The sequence below is a fragment of the Lichenostomus cassidix genome, chromosome Z (genome assembly GCF_008360975.1).
Source record: "Lichenostomus cassidix isolate B80296 chromosome Z, HeHo_3.0, whole genome shotgun sequence".
NCBI classification, from domain to species: domain Eukaryota; kingdom Metazoa; phylum Chordata; class Aves; order Passeriformes; family Meliphagidae; genus Lichenostomus; species Lichenostomus cassidix.
This window is the reverse complement of record NC_139511.1, coordinates 11,514,424-11,537,169: the sequence shown is the minus strand read 5'-3', so window position 1 is coordinate 11,537,169 and position 22,746 is coordinate 11,514,424. Positions and strand designations below refer to the sequence as shown.

Sequence of the window (22,746 nt, the reverse complement as noted above, 5' to 3'; positions counted from 1 at the left end):
AAGACAAGCTTAGTGTAGACACTGTAGACTTCATTTTAGGAGAATATGGCTTCCAGCCAGGTGTATTGTTACCTTTGTCTGACATACAGTGCCATGAAATCTTCCCAGTTTTATGATTTTGTTATCAAGACACAGTTGGTCCGCAATGCCTACTGTGGAAACCTGGAATGGTGAGGTGGGAATGGAGCCCAAGGGAGTCTGCAGTACAGACAAGTGGTACACTTTTCTCTGGCTGAGTACAATTACCTAGAAACCTGCAGCACCTTTTATATTCAATTCCCTTCCTGGGGAGTGGGACTGCAGGACTTGGCACACTGGAGCCATACAGACCTGGCAGCAGCATTGTCTTCTTTGTGAGCTGATCTGTCCCAGGAGGTGAAACAGATATCTTCAAATGCCTTTCAAAGAGAAGATGGTGTGGTTCACTCCTGCTCCTTTAATTGTAGGAATATTAAGGTATGTGATAAAATCTCACCTGCACAAACAGAGGAGCACAGAGAAACAAAGCAGATGTGGAAGCCCAAGAACACACTGCCTTGCCAGTTCTAGGCCCATCGCAGGACTCATTAAAACATCATCTTTCTGAGTCCAGAAGAGTCCAGGGGCACAAATATAAATGGGAGTGCAAGGCAAGGACTCAGAAGGGCTCCCCTGTTTTGGTCCCTCACAGAGTTGTCCCAGGAGACACTCAGCTGCTTTGTCCAGGCATTAAATTATTTATTGTCCAGGCATGAAACCCTTCAAGATGAGTTAATTCTAGAGCACCTTTCAGAAGGTGTCCCATTTCCTTTGGTCACTGCCAAAGGAAATGGGACATATTATAGCATGCAGAGCAGAATTTTGGGACAAGTCTACCTATGGGACGTGTAGTGCAGGAACCACTGGGAAGGAAAGGGGATGAATTTGAATGATTTGGGAGAAACAAGAGTGGGAAAATAGAGTAATAAGGTGATGGAAAAGGGTCACTTAAGTGTAAATGACAAGTATATATGACAAGTGTAGTAAATTATAGAGGATAACCTAAAGGTACATTTTCCTATAAAATGGGAGAGAGAGGACTACTGGTCTTGTGAATCACTCTGTGTCTTGGACACCAAGTTATTCTACGTCTTAGACCACTTACCTTTTGGTAAACAGCATTTTCCAGATTTAACTCCAAGTTTTGCGAAGATAATGCAAAACCAACACAACAATTTCTAGTGCCTTCACTAAATTCCCTCTGTGTTTCCAGAAGAGGCAGTTGCTCTGCATAGTGTACAAACAGGAGATTTGAACATCTCGCTCTGCAGCATAAGAAACCAAGGAATATATCCCAGAACACTACATATAGCATGAGGAGATTACAGTACTTCAGCTTGTCTAACAGACTGCTGTTCCAAAAAGGGTGTTAGATTGGTTTAATCCATGCAGTGTAATTTGATCCCTGATGTAATACATATGCTGCAGCAAAAAAGCTCACTAAATGTCCTCAGTCAAATCAAGGTATGCAAATTTAAAAGAGAAATGCAAGACAGGATGAATGGTGTTTCTCATAATCCATAGCTTGGCTTTGTTGATTTGTTCTAATACTTAAAATAGACTGGCCCTGCCAGATTCAGCAGAGTTTTCAGGCTGAATAGCTTAGGAAAGTTATAAATAGTTTGGGAAAGACTGATAGTTTTTTTCATTTTAAGATGCTACCCCATTTCCTTTCATGAAGAAAAGGGGTTTTCTGTCCCTTTATGGGTTGCAGACCAAGATCTGAAGTACATTTCAGGAGTTTTCGTTTTGTTCAATTTATTCATTATTTAACCAATCAAGGTAGATACAAAAGCAAGAACAAAATTCTCATAGCATTTATTATTATTTATTTATTATTATTATATAATAATATATTATTAATATTATTATTATTAATGCTATGTAAATATTACATAGCATTTATTATTACTATTTATTATTACTGCTATCTAATTTTAGGCAGCAGAAAGCTGTTCATATTAGGTGTGCTTATTGTGCATTTTACAAGCTCTGTAGGCCACAAAAAAAAGGCATTTAAAAACTGAGTTTTATGGTAATATATATATTAACAAATAAGGTAAATGTTACATTATATTCTTGAATTCTTGGGGATATTCTACAACTGGTACTTCTTCCTTTGTTATTCCTATTTAATTGACTTCAATATGATGTCATAAAACACTACTTCCAAGCCCACATCTGGTAAACTTTTATGTGCAGTTATTACATCGTACTGATTTGGAGAGTACCAAAGATATCAGTAATACTAACAGACCAATCACTTTTCTCGTACACTGTCCTGTCATTCCTTACACTCATGACAAGAATGGCCCAGATGTAAATCGTCTAAATTCTCTAGTTAAAGACTTTCAAGTTGGTAGAAGGCTCCCTGAAGGGCCCAGGCTGCCAAATAAGAAACTATGCTGAGGGATTCAGGAGGAATTTAAGCTACATATAACCTCTTTTAAACATAGCCTTAAGCTTTGTGATCCTTCAAGTTTCAGCTCAGAAGCCTTCATTCAGATAATGAAGACATCACAAATAAGCAACATATTTTTATTTATTTAAATTTATCATCTTGGATCTTAAACTTATCTTATTGTGTACTCTAAACCCACATTTACTGGAAGTTCAGGTTTTTCTCAGGAAATTCACTTTCTTCATGCTATTTAGAGTCTGTAAACTTCTATGTTTCTAAAAGATATGAATGAGAATGTTTAAGATAAGACCATAAAAATTTAGCTTCAGAACCAAAGACTCTAATTCCACTGTCATCTGAACTGTCAACAGTATATACAGAAGATGATAGATAACTTTCAAATCTTTGACTTTTTATAAACTTTTAGCTAACAAATTCAACTGGAAGCTATTTAAAACCTCATATAAAAACACAAAGCACACTTTATAAGTAGCTTGTTCAATCAAGGTGCAAATTAAAAAGAGAAAGCAACTTAAGATATTGGAGTATAACAGTAAATTGAGAATGACAACAATGTTAATTTGGAACCCAGATCAATGATCTTAGAAACTAACAAATCACCTCATAGTTGTAAATCTTTGTTAGAGCCTGTAAATAAAGATTGGTATGTATTTTTGTTGCTGTTCTACTGAAAATTGAATATGTATTTCTGTGCATACTCCCTGAAATCCTGGTTAATTAACCAAAATAACTAAAATGAAACAATTCTGTCTTTTAATCTTGAAATCAAATCAATGTAGCAATACATGAGTAGCAAACTGGAATGAATCAACTCATTCAAATTCTGAAAAATTACAGGTATGATGTTATCTAAGTTAATATGAGCCCTCTGAAACAGAGGGACAGAGCTTGACATCAACATGAGACTGCAAAAGCATAATTTTAGGCTATTAGTTCCCAGGCAACAGGTACAACTAACTCTTATCCTGCCTAAATATTCCTTTGGTACATGGAATGTCTTACAATCAGTGTAACTTTGTGTGGTAAACTAATTTTACACTGAGCAAGCATAGATTATGGCTACATTAGTCTTTGTCAGAGCTAGGATGACATTCACTGCACAACAAAAAATAGACCATGACACTGAACTACTCTACCCCAAAGCAACAAGGAGGGATCAAAAGCTGTTCTTTTTGACACCACATGGCATCAGTATCTTCAGCTGTGGTTTTTCTTTGGCTTTGGGCTTGGTACAATGAGTATTTCTTACTTTTTTCTCCTTTTTAGACTGTCAGGACAGTAAAGGCTTCTATTATGATGTGGATGCTGAAGAAAGACACATCTTTTCAGTATTTATGAATACCTAACTTAACATCTTGTCAGTATTCATAAATATTTATGAATGCCTAACTTAACACCTTGTCCTAACCAGCGCAGTGCTAAAGTCATTTTCCCATCCCTTTCTGTGATGCTTAACCTGCCTAATTTCCTCTCTTTGTTTTTATTTTTTCACTGAACTAACAACTAATGTTTTCTCTCAACACACATAATTAATTTTCTTTAAGTTTCTTTACATCTCCATTACCTCAAAAAAATTTAAAAGTAATCATTACCTTTCTTGCTTATTTTGAGGAAGCAGAAGTAATTTTCTTTATTTGATCAAATGAAACGAATTCTTCGGAATGTAGCTCTCACTCATGTGAATTTATATCCCTTATGTATCAATTAAGGAATAAATTAATAAACAGTTTGCCAATTTAATTTTACACAGAGAAAGCCCTGCTCCAATATGTCAGCAAAGCTGTTGTAAAACAGCTTGCAAAGTGATATCCAAATATCAATTTCTTTAGATTAGTTACATTTGATTTTGCAAAACTAATTGTGTGAAAATAAAAATATGGGATATATTTAGAAGATTTTTATTTAACCAGTTGCTATAGTTATTCTCTACAATTTTTCTTGTACAAATAACAGTTTGATTTCATAGTTTTAATCACCATTTCTCAGTGAAATGTGTGTTCTACCTCTGCCAAGACTAAAAGACTAGATCATAAACTGTAGGAATTTTTCTTTATTCTGACTATTTTTTAGTCAGCATAAAAGATATATTTTTATTTTATGAAGAAAACCAGAGTTTTCTGTGCTGAACATTCAGCTACTGATCTGATTAAGCCTTTACCCATCCACGTTTATATGAACCCTGCAGAAATTATGCTGCTGCTGCTACTACAACTCAGTACATTTTGAAAGTTTTCTCAAGTTAAATAAGACCAGTTTCCATAAATTCAAGCCAAAAATAAGTAATCTCACTCTCAGATGTGTTTTAATATCAGATGGAATTTCCAAATGCGGACTTATGCATCATATGAAACCTCTCTTACCTCACACTGGTGTTTCCACATCAGTCAGATAAGCACTGGTGCAGGAAGTGAAAGAAGTAGCAAGGCTTTCACTTCTCCTATAGATGATGTGGAAATTCTTTTGCAGTCTGATCTGAAACTGTTGACTTCTCCCTTTATGTTTTTTTTTTCTCTTGGATGAGAATCAAACAGCACAGGACTGAAATGAAATGAATTCTGTCTGTGGGAATGTACATATGAAGATTTTAATGTCAGCTGGGGTAAATCACCCTTTTTTCAGCAAATCTCACAGAGCTCTGGGATATAGCCAGGGTGAAGGACTTCTCTGTTGTGACTAAAAGTGTAGAGAGAAGTGGTCACTTAACTAACTGGGGACATGCCTGCTAAATTGAAAATATCTGCCTTAGTAATGATTAACAGTGCACACCTAATTGCTATGAGCCAGTATAACAGAAGACTTCTTTTTCATCTCAGTCTGCATATAAGGGCATTCTATACCCTTGATGATGAAAGGAAGATAAAGCTTATAGGGAAAAATAACGTGATTAATTATCTGAGAACATGTCAACATATAAGACAAAGTAAAACATTGTCACTGCTATATAACTAACTAAAAATCCTGTGAGGAATATTATATGCATTTCACTAGGTTTTATGTATTTACGCTTATTTAATATATACACACTTCAAAAGATTAGTGTTATATATATGTATCTATTTATCTGTGTATGTGTGTGTTCTAAACCTATGAAACAAAGGATGTCCAAGTGCACATTCACAGTCAGTAAAGCATGAAATAATTCCATGTCATTTGGGAATTAGCAAAATGTAGAACCTCTGGGGTAAAAGTAGAAGACTATTGAAAAAAATTTCTGTGTTTTAGAGGACTTGACTTTGAAGCAAACTAACATCAACAGGAAGCCAACATTATCCTAGTATGTCAACTTCCTGAGATTAAAGAATGTTAAATATCTTCTTTGCTATCCTGTATGTGCTCTCAGGGAACCCCATTTGTCCCTAGTAGATGGGCAGGAGAAAAAGCAGATCTCAGCAACTTAGTCAAGAATCATGGATAGAAATAATTAATAAACAGTAGGCCCATCAAAGCACATAGATCCCACTGAGTCCCATCATTATTTGCCATTGTATGCATAAAGAATTAAAACTGTACTTACAAGGAGTGGTCCTCTTCCAGTTCCTCAGAACCTTCCCTTCTTCATCAGGATGTCGATGCTCCAGAGACCTATGAAGTTAGGTTTTATCCTATTCCACCTTAACTCCTTTGGGAGCTATCTATACCCTCCATACCCAAAGCTAAGCTCTGAGGCAACCATGCCAGAGGATTATAGAACATCATCCTTCCAGCCTAGAAAGCCATTTCTCCTTATCATATTCCATATTTAAGTTGTTTTATTTCTAGATTTTGAGGGTCTGTAAATTTGGAGAAATGAAACAGTCTTACTTTAAAAGTTATCATCTTCGGTTGCACATCCCTATACCAGCATTTGTTACAATCCTAAACTGAGGCATGTACAACCAAAAGCTGAGCTGACAAAGTATAAACAGGATATCTGGTCATGGAAAACAGAAGGATTTGTGGACTGAAAAGTAAATGCTATTGGTTTTAAGTTTTCATTTTTACTGTCTGCTTTAGAGCATATTTGCTGCCTACCCATGTGTGAATAAAATGCAACAGCTTGTGAAAGAATAAGAGTTATGTGTGATTTTTTTTAAGGTTTCTTCAGATTTTTTATTTTTTCTTTTTATATGAGGTGAGGCCAAGGTAATAATGACCTCTTTCTGTTTTGCTGCAGATGTGTTAAAAAGGCTTTGGAGACTTCAGAGAGAGTGTCTAGAAAAGTTTTAAGTCTTGTGAGAGTGAACATATTTCCTTTCTCACATGCACAGTTTGCAATGCTGTCATTCATCTGAAGAAAAATTCCTTCCCCTTGCATCTGTTTTGGCTCATGTACACACAAATTCCACACTAAGTTGGAAGTTTCAAGGAAGGGAAGTTTCAGGGAAGGCAAAGGAAGTTTCAGGGAAGTTTCAGGGAAGCTTCAGGGAAGTTTCGGGGAAAGCAGGGGAAGGCAGGGGAAGGCAGGGGAAGGCAGGGGAAGGCAGGGAAAGGCAGGGGAAGGCAGGAGGGTCACACCATTAACATCAGCATTCTAAACCTTTTCTTTCCCCTCTTGCTATGTTTATTTTCCTTGTAATTTGTCCAGCACCTCATTATTACTCATCACTCTCCTGGACTAACTTTCCTTTCTTTCTGCCAGTGGTTTCAGTTGTTATTCCAGAATTCCTTTTCGAAGGAAACTAATGCTTTATTCTTCTATTAAAATGGTTATAAAAATATATAGCTACCTCATGTCCCTTGTCAAACATCACATATCCCATGTCAAACATCCCTGCTTGGTCACTGTTCTGAGGAAGTAATCAGGTCTCATGTACAGGCTGATAGACTAAAGTAACCACTCTTAACCAATGAGGTTTTTGCTCTATTGTCTGTATAATACTAATCTATTTTCTACCTGGCCTCCTTTTCACTTTAAATTGTGTCTCCATCATAAGAGAAGGGAGAGAAAAAGCATTCAGAAGAGTTGTCGGCTGCATCATCAGCCACAGCAGTGAGATCAGCCATAATTAAGGGAAAAATCCATAGTTATGATATATACACACCTCATCAATGAGCTCGGTCTGAAGCCATATGTATTATGGATCATTCTTAATTTATAAGTTATTTGACATTCAAATGTCAAATAATTTGCCTTTTGCAAATTAGAAGCTTGCTAAAAAATGTTAATGATCAGCTTTATTGCATCAAATGCTTTTAGCTAATTTGGGTGGTCAGCAGTATTATTGTACTTCATAAATTAAGTAAGTACCTATCTGCATGTTTCATTTGTTCTGTTCTGTAAAATGTTTACTATTTTGTCAAGGCAGCTCAAGATTTGGCTTAAATTAGAACCTGTATGCTTCTCAACAGCCAAGCAGGTCAATGCCACTGCAAGCCTGAGACTTTCCAGACATTCCTGCTATACTGTGCTCTGCCAGAGGGTAATGGAACCTCCTGTGAAGTCCAAAGACTGATATGAATACAACTGAGTCAGTTTTTGTAGATCTTCTACTAATTCTTTCACGCTGCCTGCCTGCCTGCCTGACCTTCCTTTTCAGAATTTTGGGCTGCAAATAGGAAACTGTGTCTGCACTATAACTAATGATGCATTGCTTAGAGTTATTGACTTACCCCCAGGTTACAAAATTTTTATGTTTCTGTGCTCTCCTGTCTAGTGAGGTGGAGCTGAGGATGTGGAAAGGTGAACTGGTGAGGATGGAATGATTGCCTTATGACAGACAGTTGGCTGAACACAGATATTTTCCCAGTTTACAAGGTTTCTGCCAATTGTTCTCTTAATGCTGGTAGGTATACATAGAATATAGACCTTGGTGTTGCACATCTTCATTAAAACAGTAGTGTTTTCTTAAAAAAACAAAAACTAACTAAAACCACACAATGCAGTCAGAGCACCATGGGCATCCATCTTCCAACTTTCCATTATAAATTTTAATTGATTATTACTATTGTTATAGCAGATTAGATCCTCTGTTTAGTGACCCCATTTAGATGTGCACTACCTAAGAGCAGAATAATGGTCACATCGACTCAGTTATTACTTTTGTGTCTTTCTGTTGACTTTCATTACAGCAGCAGCTGAACTGGAGCTAAAATTTACCAAAACTTTGTGGTATTCTAGTTTAAAAAGTCAAGCAATTATTAATAAATATATTTTATACAAACTATTTCTATGCAATATAATTACAAATGCATATACAAGTGCTATGTGTTATTCAGATAAAGAGAGTGCAGAGATGACAAAATCTTAGCCATTTTTAGTGAGCCACTGGTGTCCAAACTGCAAAGTTATCTTCTTCATATAACTGGTTTCAACAGCAAATTGAAGAAAATCCAGATCATAATATTTTTTTCAGTACAAGTGATTGCCTGCATGTCAGCTTCCAGACCTGTTAGTCTATTTAGCTCTAAAAGAAAGGTCAAAAAAAAGACATATAGCCGTATGTTTTTAATGTGCTTTTCATTAGTTGAAACCTTTTTCAAAGTATGAAAGTAAACAATATGCAAGTGTACCTAGAGTCAATTACTTCATCATAATGATGCCAGAGTGATTTCGGCCTTCCTCCTTTTATATATTTGTAACTTTCCCAGTATTTTTCTCTACCCTGTTTCCCAGCTAGAAAGACCAAACACATTCCAGATCTCCGAGCCTAGGGTGGTACCAGGCCCTTATCCTATTTTGATTCTTCCTGGGAATCAAGGTCTTTGAGACACATTTTTATAAACAAGTACAGCTAGTAGCAAGGGGAGGGGCTCCAGAGAAGGGGCTTGACCTCCCAATTGGTGCTTTTTATCAATTATGCTAATTTCCTAAAACCTATAGAACTGTATTCACCCCTGTGTGGGCAGGCTTTTGTGGATATTCTTCCATATCTGCCCCTGGAGCTCCAATAAAGATCCACTTTTATATTACCTCCTACACTAATCTCAAGTTTCATTTCCAGGCTGAAAAAAGCATCAATAGTGTCCTAGAGATCTGCCCAAGATAGAAACCATGTTAAAGTTATAAAAATATAATCTGGTCTAGTCAATCACAAGAATTTAAGAACAAAATTTTCCTGGACTATATGGTTACTGTCATGTTGTTGTTGTTGTTGTAAAGCAAGATACTTTCCCTATCAGAATTCTGTGTCATCTTTCCAATGTTCACCCCACGCTCCAAGCAAGAAGCTACTAAAAACGAAAGGAGGAGAATATGGTTTGGATTACTACTCATCTGCCTTTATGTCACAACCAATACCCCAATGAGGGTGTTCAAATACTAGCAGCAGTAGCAGAGAGCAAGAAATAGGGTTTATCTCACTGACAACATAATTCTATTCAGATATCTCTCTGTTCTATTTACAGTCACATACATTTGTCTTTATGTATAGCTCACTTCATCCTGGTTTGCGATGGCAATAAACTAAATGATGCCACTGTCTGTCAGTTTCTGTCAGTTCATCCTAGTAACTTAGCCAATGAGTCCAGAACAAGCCCATGAAGAAGTTTAAGGGTCCAAAGCATTTTTCTTATGAGGAAAGCCTGAAAGACCTGGGACTGCTCAGTCTGCAGAAGGCTCAGGGAGGTCTCAAAAATTGTACATACATAACTGATAACTGGAAAGAAAGAAGAAGAAAGAAGAAGGAGCCATGTTCCTCTCAGTAGTGCATGTTGACAGCAAAAGAGGGAATGAGCACAAATGAAAAACTGCTTCTTTTTTTTTCCTTTTTTTTTTTTTTTCCTTTTTGTCTTTTTTTCTTTTTTTCCTGTGGTGGTCATCAAATACAGGACCAGGCTACCCAGAGAGGTTATGGAGTCTCAGTCATTGGAGGCTTTCAAAACATTAAACAGTCCTGGGCCAACTGCTCTATCTGAACCAACTTGAGCAGCAGAATATGGACTTGATGATCTCAAGAGACTCCTTCCAAGTTAAATGATTCTCTGATTCTGTATTGATGCCTTGATCAAATTCAGCTGTATTTACTAGAAGAGCAGCTGACTTACACATTTTAAATTCCTAGGACTTTTTGAAAATAAGTAAGTTACAAGGAGAAGGGGAGATGAAGAGGAAACACCATTTTTACCGCTGCAGAAAAGGCAGCACTCTGGTCTTCCTCAGCACCAACAGTCAACTCCCTAAATGGAATATGGATTTATTAGCATGGGCATATTAGTGCTTGCATAGCTGCCTGGCTTATGAGCGTCTCCTGTTTTTGCAGAACAGATCCTTTATTCCCATTCTGCAACAGTGGATAGAGCAGGGATGTGGGATTATTGGAAGGGGACGCAGCTCAGTAAGAGGGCTCTAGAAGATGCTGGAAGTGTAAAGGTGGAAGGTGGAAAAGCAGTGATGTAGCTGGCATGAGAGGAGCTGAGGTTAAATCAGAACATAAAACTCTGTAAAGTCAGGCTTTACACATTGACTTACTTGAGCTATTATACAGCATTTTCCATGTGCTGTAGAAGCAGGGCAAAGAGCATCACCATAATGCATTGATCAGAACTCCATCTTCTTCAAGAAGCAATTAATCCATGTGAAGTACCTCACCACAATAGCTATTCTTCCAGGCTGGTGCCTTGCTACATAACACTGCCTCAGGCTTCAAAGAGTCTCTCTTCACACACAGATTCAGGACTCAGCTTGCACTTGCCAGTGTTTCAGCAGAAGGAAAAACAGTGATCTTGAAGTGATCTTGAAGAGCAAGTGGACCTCACAGGAGAGGGAAGGGTGAAGTCCATGCAGCTGGACATTCAGGAGAAATATTTGAAAGCATTTGCTTTTATTTTATTACCAATTTTTTCTTTTTCTTGCTAACTCTAATAATGTTATTAACCGTCACTTTGATTTTTGCGTTTCTGTGATCAGAGGATTATACAGCCAAAGAACATGGGAATGGGCTGCTCAGACACTGCTCCTGAACTTATAAGACCTGAAGTATTTTCTTTTCAGTGCAACGTGGCAATGGATGGAAACAAGGATTTGAAGGCCCCAGAACAGCTGCTGAGTCATGAAGGTCAGCATGAGAAACATGATAGTGAAAGGAGGCAGATTAATTTGATTTAATAGCAGCTGTCAATCTCTGAAAGGAACAGAAGCTACTACAAATAACAATAATGAGGTAATAAGGAAGCAAAAGTCTTAGGAACACTATCTGCACAGCAAAGCTAGCTCATCAAGAAGTTGTTTTGATACTGCCCTTTTTGAGAAAAAGTGCATGCACTTGACTATCTGCTGCCAACCCATTTCAGCACTTCTGTATTAGCAAAACACTTTGTGAGCATGAATCCACTTTATCATGACTTCAGAAATTGACTAATTGCTTGAGTCAAGAAGACCTACTTCAAAAATTATGCGTCTTTTTAAAGTATTTTTTTGAGATACACATCACATAAAGACGGTGACTCTTCAGAAAGCTTTCTTTTACATACAGAACATATTTTCAGGCAGTCTTGGCTGACTGTCTATGCCCACTCTGATACTGGAACTAATAACTTTTCCTGCTTTACATAGGTCTGGGTCTTAATTTCTTGACAGCATCCTTATGAGTCAACAGGTTTTCTTTTGTCAGGGGCATTCCAGGAATGCTTTTTTTTGTCCATTAAATTGTGCTTAAAGACAGCATTTGAACTTTTACTTCAGTATACTCATGATTGTTCTCTGTATATTATTCACACTTTAACATAATTGTCTTAGTATGTTGTGAATGAGTGGTGTAAGTTTCTTAAAGAATCACCATCAAACATATTAGCAACAGCAGATATGATATAAATTTGCAGAAAACAACAGAGTTGGATGGCATGGCTCACTCTATTGCTTACTATGTGGATGAAACATACAGAGGAAAACCAAGAAGGAATCACCTAAAGAACCACTGTCTATGATATCTGTGTTGGCTTTTGATCTAGAAGGTGTTTTCTCTAAAACAATTAAAGAGCACTGAGACTCAAGCAACATCTCCTTTGTAGAATGGACCCTTCTTGTTTGTCATTTTATATTTCTCATTGCACTTCCCTTGGAATACATTTTAATTTCCAGGAAAGAAGTATTCTTTTTCTTTGGGACCACAGCCTCTCTACAGGGCAACAGAACAAACTGAAAAGAAGGTCCATCCGAGTATGTGTCCTAGGTTACAATATAGATGTATTTAAGTATTCTATTACCACCAGCTGTGGGCTGTTAGCTGTTATCTCCTGCTATGACTCACCCCTGATAACAGACAATGGGCCATCAAGAAACCACTTCATGACTCATGGACTTATCTCATCCTATTGTGAGATGCTTCACCCAGGAGGGAGGAGCCAAGCATTCCCACCTGGATATAACCTGGCCTTGGAACTGCCTGAGCTAGCCCTGTCTACTGGGTTCCCAGAGGACAAGAGCTACCACTGGATCTTCAGCTGGAGACTAGACCTTCACTGGATCACCGCTTCAACTGAACTACTTCAGTCGGACTGCTACTACCACCCTAACAGGGTGTTAGGTTGTATCTGACTTTGTCAGTGCTTTTCCTTGTATTATTTCACTTATTTTAAATTTTTCCTATTAAATTATAATCCTGACTTGCGATCTCCCACTGGTTTGTTTTCAAACCAATACAGTATGAGGAAAAGCTTTATTTTCAGATTGACAAAGCATTGGAACAGGTTGCACAGAGAGGTTGCAGAGTATCCATCTCTGGAGATATTCCAAAGTTACCTGGACACCATGCTGTGCAACCTGCTCTGGGTGAACCTGTTCTGACAATGGGGTTGGAGTAAAGAATCTCCAAAGGTATCTTCCAACCAGCTGTTCAGTGCTACTCTGCTGACTAGCTGCTTGTGTGGTTGGCTAGCTTTGATACCACGTGAGTGCCATAATGGGACAACTAAAGAGGTAGTTACCTGCTTTTCGAAGCATTCCTTTTGGGAGTACTCCTTTGAAAAGCATTTCCATCTTGCTAATCAGGTTTCTTAAGACAGCACTTGAATCTCATAAAATATCTTTAAAGTTTTGCAGTAAGAAAATGGTGAAAATATCTCATTGATTTATGCATTTATTTGGGGACATAAGAAACAAGCAGAAGAGAAGGCACAAACCGAATATAGAAAGGAGAGGTTCATGAGGCCACTTTCAAAAGCAGCAAGAGAATGTATGATGGAACACTGCCAGTGTGAGGTCTTCATTATAGTGCAGCAATTTTTCAAGTATACAATTACTGATTATCATAAATTATTTGCTTATATTTCTGCTGTAGTAAGCAACCAAAAGACAGCACTTTTCCAATTAAAATGGATAGCAATTTAATCTATTTCAAATTACGGCGTTATAAGCAGAATTCAGCAAAATTTGGCCCTTCTTCTGCCTGCACAATGAAAAAGAACAGTCATAGAATTTTCGAAGCACATAAGCTCAAGAATGTGTGAAAATTGAAATGCCAATTACAGAATAAAAGTATCAAATTCATCATAGAAAGAGTTGGGAATATTTTCTAATATCTATAATCAGAATGGTATTGTGTATTTCCTTTTGCAACAGCTGGTAAAGGCTTAGAAATCTATTATTGGTCAAATCTATTCTTGATACTGATGGATTTAATAGGCTTTAAATATGCTGTATGGTACTTTCAGTATTATCTACGATTTCTACACTACTTCTGATGCCTTAAAGCTGGTAAAAAATAAGATGCAGACACTGCAGTATAGGGAAAAAGGGTATTACCTTGGTTTTAATAGGATCCCAGGTGCCCTCTCATCGAAGGTTAAACTCCGCTGACAAAGCCCCCTGGGTACAACGTGTATACAATGTTATGGACTTCCCAAATTAGCATATCTATCTAAAATCCCCCAATAAGAAACTTAACAAATGAAGTAATTGTCCCCCTATTCTAATTACCCCCTCCTGAATGAGGCTACAATCTAGTTTACAAAAGCATGTTCCAGAGAGGAGGCTCCGTCCAAGGCTGGAGCCTCTTGTCCTGAGATATTAGGGATGTTTCATCTTCCCCAAAGAATTCCAAACTAGGGTAGAGTACAAGGGTTATAAACATGTGGGGCTAAGCTACAGGGAGTGAAAAGTACAGGGAATGGGAAAGGGTATAAAAAGAGTATAAAGAGAAAGACAAAAAACCATCAGGCATCACTTCATACAATCACTCCTTCATACAATCACATATTTTATTTAAAAATATGAAATGCATACACAGTTTAATTCTAGATCTCACAAAGTTTTGCTCTCCTGTGAACCACTTCAAATATTTTATAACAGACCTGTTCTGCCAGGCTGATAGAGTCCACCCCAGTGCCTGGTGGCCCACTGTCTCTGCCAAGACTGAGGGCAGTGTTTTTTCGTTTTCAAGCACGTACAGAGGTGAAGCTGAGCATCTGTTGTTGTGAAACAAACAGAGGATACCAACATGGCTGGTCGTTTGCACTGGCACTGTGCAGTATCCCATGGAGGATACTGCACAGTGCCAGTATCCCATCCTCCTGGGCTGGCAGTCAGAAGGGCCCTGGTGCAGAACTCTGGGGACACTCCCCAGGTTCATGAGCATATACACATTCATGGATCTCCCTATGCCTGCCTGAAGCCCTAGCCCCAGTTCTGGACCCCCTTGCCAGACCCAAGGGTCCCCAGTTTGCTGGCTGGTCTAGATGGAAGTTTGCAGGTGATGGCGATGTGCACCCCATCTACACCAGGTTTGGGAAGAACACAAACACTTTGCCCCAGCGGTTGCCAGCACACACATAGACCATGACCTGTGGTTCTGCAGCAACCAGTGCTGAGACCCTCACTTACCTCACTCATGCTGGGCCTGCCTAGTAGCTGGTTTTAGGAACACCCAGCAGTCCCTTCCCCCAACAGGAGGTTAAAGACCCCCACTTGCTACAGTGCTGACACTGAATCACAGAATTGGTAAGGCTGGAAAAGACCTCTAAAATAATTGAGTACAACTGTTAACCCAGCATTGCCAAATCCACCACTAAACCACATTCGCTCAGGTCTGACTCCACTACTTCCCTGGACAGGCTCTTTGAATGCCTAACTGCTCTTTCAGTGAAGAAATTTTCCCTAATATCCAATGTAAACTTCTCCTGGCACAAAGACATTCATTCAGGTTGTTGTAAAGAGTGACTGAGACCCCCACCCCTAACTCCAGCAGCTGGCACCAAAGGCCAAGGTCATCCATATCCCTTATCAGCACTACAGCAGCTGGCACCCACTCCTCTCATAACAGTCCCCCAGTATCTGGCAGTGACACCTTGCAGCATGGACATGCATGGGACAGTGATTACACAGAGGTAAAAGAAAATTTAATGAATAGTTAGGACAGATTGTGACAATCAGCCTCAGGACTCTGCCAGACAAGTGTACTGAGCTGCCATGGTTTACATGCGACCAGCCCCTTTCTGTCTATTCCTCTTCTCTTCCTCCCCTGCACATTGCTCCATTTCCAAAGACCCACTAACTCCCTTCCAACATCCAAATAGTACTTTGCATCCTTATCAGTTGCAAAGTACTATTTGCCCACAGTTTCTTGACAGCTGTTCAGCGTGACTGATGACGTTGGCTTCTTCTCCTTGTCTCCATTATGATTTCCCTGCCAGGTCTGGGTCCCCACATACTTTGCTTCCCCCTTTTGCTTAGTATCCCATTTGACAAAGTTCTTGATCAGAATAAAACATCCTAAACTCTACATACCCCCACCATTTTGTGCAACTCATCAGTTTTGGTTCTCATCTCTGCCTCCCCTGTTATTGGTCAGACAAGTTTGTGTCTGTATTGATGGCTTCCTCCATTTCTTAATATCCCCTTTTGTGTTGAGAAAGCCCTTCATTAGACACCTTAAAGGAGCAGACACTCATTCTTAACACATATTTTTACAATTAGCACAAAATTGGAAAAAAACCCCATAACTGTGTAACAAAGGAATATGGAACAGAATATAGCAGAAAACATGACAGAAAATTTTTATTTTTCAGTAACACAAGTAAAAAACAATCCCCATAGCTGTACTTGAAATAATACTAACAGTGTCAAACATGACAATTCTGACAGAATATATATCAATACTTAAACCACAGAAATTGTATGACATACACTCAGTAGCAATTGTACTGTGCAGGCATGAAGCTCTCTGTAAACACTCTTCCTTTATCTACATTTATAACAATTGTGCTTTTCCCTACACAAAGTAACGGTGCTCTTAAAAATAAATAATGTGCAATTTCAGAGTTCTATCCTGAAATATGCTAATCTAGATCCCCATCTAAATCCTGGACACATCTCTCCCAGGAAAGTCACCACAAAGAGTGGACTTTGCTACATCAACCACTAAAAAAAGGTACTGAACCCGCATCTGATTTCCTTCAAATTGCAGTCAGTTAGAGAAAAAGTACTGACCTCAAGCACATGTTGCTTATATTGTTTAAAAAATAATGATACAGTCTTTATTACATATCAGATTCAGACTTGAAAGGCTCAGTAGATCTTATATCTGGAGAGTGGCTCAGAGCTGTGGGAGAGAACTGTCCCAAAGCTGAAAAGTTAACAAACATTTATGTTCTTTTTATGAAATATGAAAGACTCTGTCACAGAAACACAAACATGTATCTTAATAAACAATTTACAATAAATTCATCTGAATGAAATCAAGTTGTTTAATGCAAAGCTGCTGTAAGCTTTGGAAAAATATACACATTCTGCTGTCTTGATTTAGTTCACAGTTCTTATTTTTAACATACATCTAGCAACTACAGCTGGCAATTGATATAGCTGATGAGAGGATAAATTTTGGAAACACTCTGAACACAACTCACTGGCATTTCAGTTGGTGCTCACCAGGGCAGATAACATTACATTGGTATGGATCTTTCTACTTGTATTAGTTGTTGATAGTGTTGGATTATAAAAGTGGTAATTATAATGTGATTACCTGCTCTGTGCTGTGCGCAGCAGAGGTGGGAATGTAGATAAACAACAGAAATCATCAAAGGCAGCTACAGAGGGTTAAGCTGTTGACTGCTGACCAGTGAAGGATCACAAGGTGAAATCTGCTCCACCTCAAATTCTCCACACAGCAGTTAAGCCTTTGCTGCTATGCCCTGGGTCACCTTTAGGGAAAAAGTCACACACTGGAAGTAATCTGTTTTTCCCATTTAGGTCCTGGGGTGCCTTAATAGAAATACTCCAAGAGCCCCAGGAGGAATAAGGGAAAGGTAAGAAGGGTGTCTGCAATGAGTCCACTGCTTACAGGTTCTCAGCTGTAGAGTGCAAACAACAGGGAAAGTCCTGGGCATATCTCACCTCAGGTCACCTTAGACCAAGCAGTAACTGGTGGTCACAAACCATCTCAAAACAACTTGTAGCACAACAAACCACAAACCAGGGAGCCTCCCAGAATCTTTGGGCTTCACATGGACACAGGTCTTATACAAGAACAATAATGTAAAATGACTCCTAGTGCTTCTGGAAACCTGTACAGTCAAAGACCACGACCATTACTTGCCTCAGAGAATGGTTTGAGACCCACCACTAACTACATTCCACTTCACCTGAAGATAAAGTGAGAGAAGAGGTGAGAGCTGTGCTGGTGTGGAGTTCCCTGCTTTTGGTAGGGATGCACACCTGCTACTGGTTTGAGGGAAGCACGGTATGAGAAGGATGAGTGTGGATGATGGCAGAGAGCCCTGAGCCCAAGGCTCACAGTGCCCAAGTGTGCAGTATTGAAGGTGGAAAGTCTGCAGAAGATGAGGTTAAGGCCCAGTTTTCAGGAGGTATGGGAAAATTCTGTTGTCTTGGAAGTATGTGCTACTGTGATGTCCTGTGACAAACCAAGTCAGAGAAATTTAGTGACAGGTTAAAAATTTGGACTCCATGGCTTGTGTACTAAAGTGAACTTCAACTTAACTGTACTAAAGTTTAACTTGCCAAAAATCAAATTGCAAAGAATGCAAAACAGGCTTAGGCCAAGGGTTAATTTGTCTGCTGACTTTTAAAGGCAAATTCTCTCACGTATCTTTCTACTTACATGATATTCTTTTCATTTATTCATTTAGTCAATTTTTTTTCACTGCCATAGGAATTAGAGAGTCCTATTGACTTTGCTGTCAGATTGGCATATTCAAAGCTTCCCTCAGGTGAACAAAATCACCTGTTGGCCAGTATTTTAGACTACTTAAGCTTGCCATTTGTCGATGGCTTGACACTACAGAGAACAAAAGACATTTCCAGAATATAAAGCTAAGCAGATGTTTCTCTGAGCTTCTGAGAGACTGGCAATCTGTGAATTCTTTATTTCAACAGCAATTTGTTCAACGTATATGGAATGTGTTTTAGAAGATCAACAGCAACAAAACCCTAACAGCAAGAACAGGAATATGTTCACCCTTCATCAAAGAAATAACCTTGTATTAAAATGAAGGCATATATAGTGAACAAACAACAATATATAGTCAACAACAAATTAAACACATTCCAGTCTGTATGGCTCTTTGGTTCCTTGTGAATCCTTGTTTTCAGTGAGTTGTATGTTAGGACCACTTACTGAACATAAGCGTGTGGGCAATGTAAACTGTCTTGGTGAATAAGGAAAGATGTGACTGTGTCTTAGATATAGCAGAACTGACTTTCTGTTTCTTGCAATATTTGGCTGCAAGGCAGTGATTTAGCTATCAAATTTGCACAATCACAGATCTCCAGTCATGCATGATGAAACACATGCATTTAAGAGGAGAAAATGGGTAATAAAGAGCATTTTCAGCTAGTAAATGTTAGTGAGCGTGGTGATATGTATGAAATTGCTCAACCTAATTCAAAATTCAGTAGATACACTGAATATCATATCTGGAGACTAGTAGCTAATGTAGATCCAAAAACAAACAAGAAATACCCTGCATGAAAATACCCTGCATGCTTAGTCCTTAGCCAATCATAACAGGAAAGATGTAAAACCATGATGTTATCCTTTTATGTGCTCCTTTAGCACTGAAACATATGATAGGATGACAGGTTTTGTTTCTTAATGTATTCTGTACTGACACCTCACCCTCTCCTATGCTCCTGTTATTTCTTGTTCTCTTTTTTGGGAAAGAAGGAAGTGAAAGAACTCTTGGTTTTGTGGATAAACAAGACTGATGATCAAAAAAACAACTGTGAGAATGCAGCCCTGTGTTATTTCGGTCAGTTACACATTAGAACATCTAGACTATACAAAAGAGGTATATTAAATAATGAGATCATCTAACAGCATCAGAAATTTAGGTTTTAAAAGAACTGTATGATCTGCAGTTTTTTCCATTTAACTATCTAAGTTCTTTTTTTTTTCCTTTATATGTGTTCCACAGTCACCTGAGTTTCTTCAGACTGTGTCTTCCTTTCTACCAGGAATAAAACTGTGTAAATATATACATATATTTTTGAATGTATAAAATAATTTCTTTACTCCTGCAGATTTTTCTGTAGAATTCTATATGCAAAGTCATGATTCTACATGCAAATCAAAGAGGCTTTGATTTGAGATGCTTAAAAAATATAAATAACAAAGAATATGTTCCCTTAAGCAGCATAGAAAAAACTAAATCCACACCATTTCTCCAAGATAAGGAAAAAATGTGTATAGGAGTAGTCTTTGGCACTGAAAAAAAGGGCACCTCTTGTATGTCTTAAAATCTGTACAGGAGAGAAAACCTTCTCTTTAAGTCAGATCAAAATGGTATCTGTGTAGTTTCATGTAATGGGTACTGACAATGGTAGCTAGAAAAACAATTGGGATGTAAAGGATTGTGTGACAGCAAGATACAACACAGTAACACTTGATAAAATGTTTGATGTCCCCTCCACCCTCCCACGCTTACAAATCTTTTTTTTTCTTAGGACAATTCCATAAGATGTAACTTAAAAGCAACAAAACCCACCCAACAGCAACAAGAAAAACAGCAAAAAAAGCTGAGGTTATAATACAAGATCAGAAATAGTTCTCTGACTGAAGGCATTTGCTGATTTGTTTGATCTTACAGACTTCACTTTCTCTACTCAAATCCATCATGATATTTTCTGCCAAAGCCTGATTTATTTGCTTAAGAAAATATTCCATCCACTGGGTATTTCTTGCGTAGGCTGTCTGACCACAGTTGCAAATCGGCAGGCTCTTTTTCTTCTTTAATTCATGATGAATTTGTCACTGAATCCTGTAAACACTACTGAGCATACATTCAAGCTTTGTTCTTAGTGAAAGTGGCACTTACTTGAACCCTTGCAGCCAAGATAGCTTAATTATATTCCACTTTACAGGTATAACAGCTGGTTACGTACTTCTGATATAACGCCTTTTTTCCAATGGCTTAGTGGGTACTGAAACAAATCCCACTGTGGTTCCCATTGCCATTCCACAACAACTTTATGATGAGGTGAGTATTCTGTATTTATTGTACTTTACATGTGCTTTATTGCTGTATGCATTTCCCTGTTGTTAATTTAAGTGCTCCTCTATTATGTAACACATACAATGTTTTAAACTCTAATGGCATCCTATGAGGACTGGCATTAGAAAAGTACCGATACTTCAGGTCATCATAATAATGATATTTGACTGGTTTTCCATGTAAATCCTTTGGGAATGGCCAAAATCCATACAGGTGAATTTCATCACAAAATCTAGTGGCAAGTGTATACATGAGGAGACCAGTGCTGGGTCGTTTAATGTGGACCTTGTTTGTCAGCCAATAACTGCAAAGAAAGAAAAAGTACATTAAGAAACTCATATAACTTCACATGAATAAATCTTGCAAACTTATTTTATCTACACTGTATTCATTTTACAGTACAAAAAGGCAAAAGTCTCCTTTTCTCTAAACTGAGATCACGATGACACTGTTCTGGTGCACCTTTATTCCTCCTAGAAGAGGTTAAGGGAGACCTTATTTAGCAGTGCTGAAGAAAAGCTGGCCAACTAAGAAACTTGGTTCAGGTTTTAATCCTAACAAGATATCATGTCAGCAGAAGCTAGGAAACTGCAGTTAACCTCCTCAGCCAGATCAGGGAAGAGTCTCTTGCTATAAAATCTGACCTCTTGCAGTATCTAATTCACCTGATCAAGTGAGCTCTACATTGAATATTGACCTGGCGGTTACTTCGCAAATTGCCAGTCTAAATAGAAAACAGATGGAAATGATAAACATAGGAATATAACTTTCAGAAGTGAGTAGAAGTGAAGCCTGATTTGCTTACTTGTGATTAAGCACATAAAGCAACCTGTTGCTAACAGCAGATTACAGATAAGCAAAACCTGACACTACTGATTTTTAAAAGGCTTTGTTTTGTACTCAAACATTCACTGGTCTGTCTGAAGCTACAGTACAGTTTCCCTGAGCCAGTAACAAGTCTGGTTATGGCTTCAAAAGCAGCAGAGAGTTTTCAGAGACAAATGGAAACTTAGCTGGATTCCAGCATGTACCTCATGTTGGTACCCTCAGTCTGTCACCGACGTTGTTCTACTTCTCTAATGTTTAAAATCAGAACTTCATTAAAATAGTGCCAGCCTATTACTGGTAAAACACTTCTCCCAGGTCTGATTCAATATAAGGTCTGCTAGTACTTTACAGAAATAAAAAAGGATGCTTAGATTCTTAAACCTGGTCATTCTGATGATCCAGACAAACAACAGCAATGCACACAGCTGTACTGATCAGACTATGGGAAGGTGTGACTGCAAGTAAGGGAGGAAAGCACTACATAGCATTACCACACAAATGTAAAACCATTGCAACTGACCAGTGTACTCTTAGTAGTAGGCTGTGAATTGCTTCCATCACAATCTAGGAAGAAGGTCAAGGGAGATAAGCCTCATCATATCAGAGTCAGCCTTTTTTTAAAGGGGATTACCATCAGGCTGAAACTTAAAACTATGCAACCAGATTGGTATAAAGGAATTACTGGTGCAGCAGGAGGAACATCCCACGCCCCAGTATGAGACAGGACAGAAAAACTATGTCTTTAATCAAAGCTTTAAGTATGTTAAAAGCACCAGATAATATGTAACAGTTAAATTAATCATACAATTGAAAATGGCCTTTTTAATTTCATCCTTTGCCAAAACCACGGCTTTGAATCACAGGTATGTATGCATGTGAAAGCTAATTTGGTACTTTTGGTGGAGTTTTTTTGTTTTGTTCTGTTTTGAGCTTTTGTTTTGGGTTTTTTGTTGCTGTTGTTGTTGTTTTGGAGCTGTTTTACTCAAGCTTGTTTTTTGAAAGTGGAAGGACCCTGCAAGCAGGAAATAGTTCTAGGGTGAGTGACTGCTCCTTCAAAAACAGCAGAAGGAATGATGCCAAATTTTGCTTGGCTGTAAAAACAGGATGGTAAAAAAACGTAC

The 22,746-nt window shown here is 38.2% G+C and overlaps 1 protein-coding gene across 1 annotated transcript in view; it reads right to left on the bottom strand.

Annotated features, from left to right (window-relative positions):
* Positions 1-16,319: 16,319 nt before the first annotated feature.
* ST8SIA4 (ST8 alpha-N-acetyl-neuraminide alpha-2,8-sialyltransferase 4) overlaps positions 16,320-22,746 on the bottom strand; it is a 52,234-nt gene continuing 45,807 nt past the window's right edge. Inside the window, exon 5 of the mRNA XM_085041825.1 lies at positions 16,320-21,101. Within this exon, the coding sequence (XP_084897951.1) occupies positions 20,819-21,101 (283 nt within the window). The 3' untranslated portion in view covers positions 16,320-20,818. The remainder of the gene's footprint in view (positions 21,102-22,746) is intronic.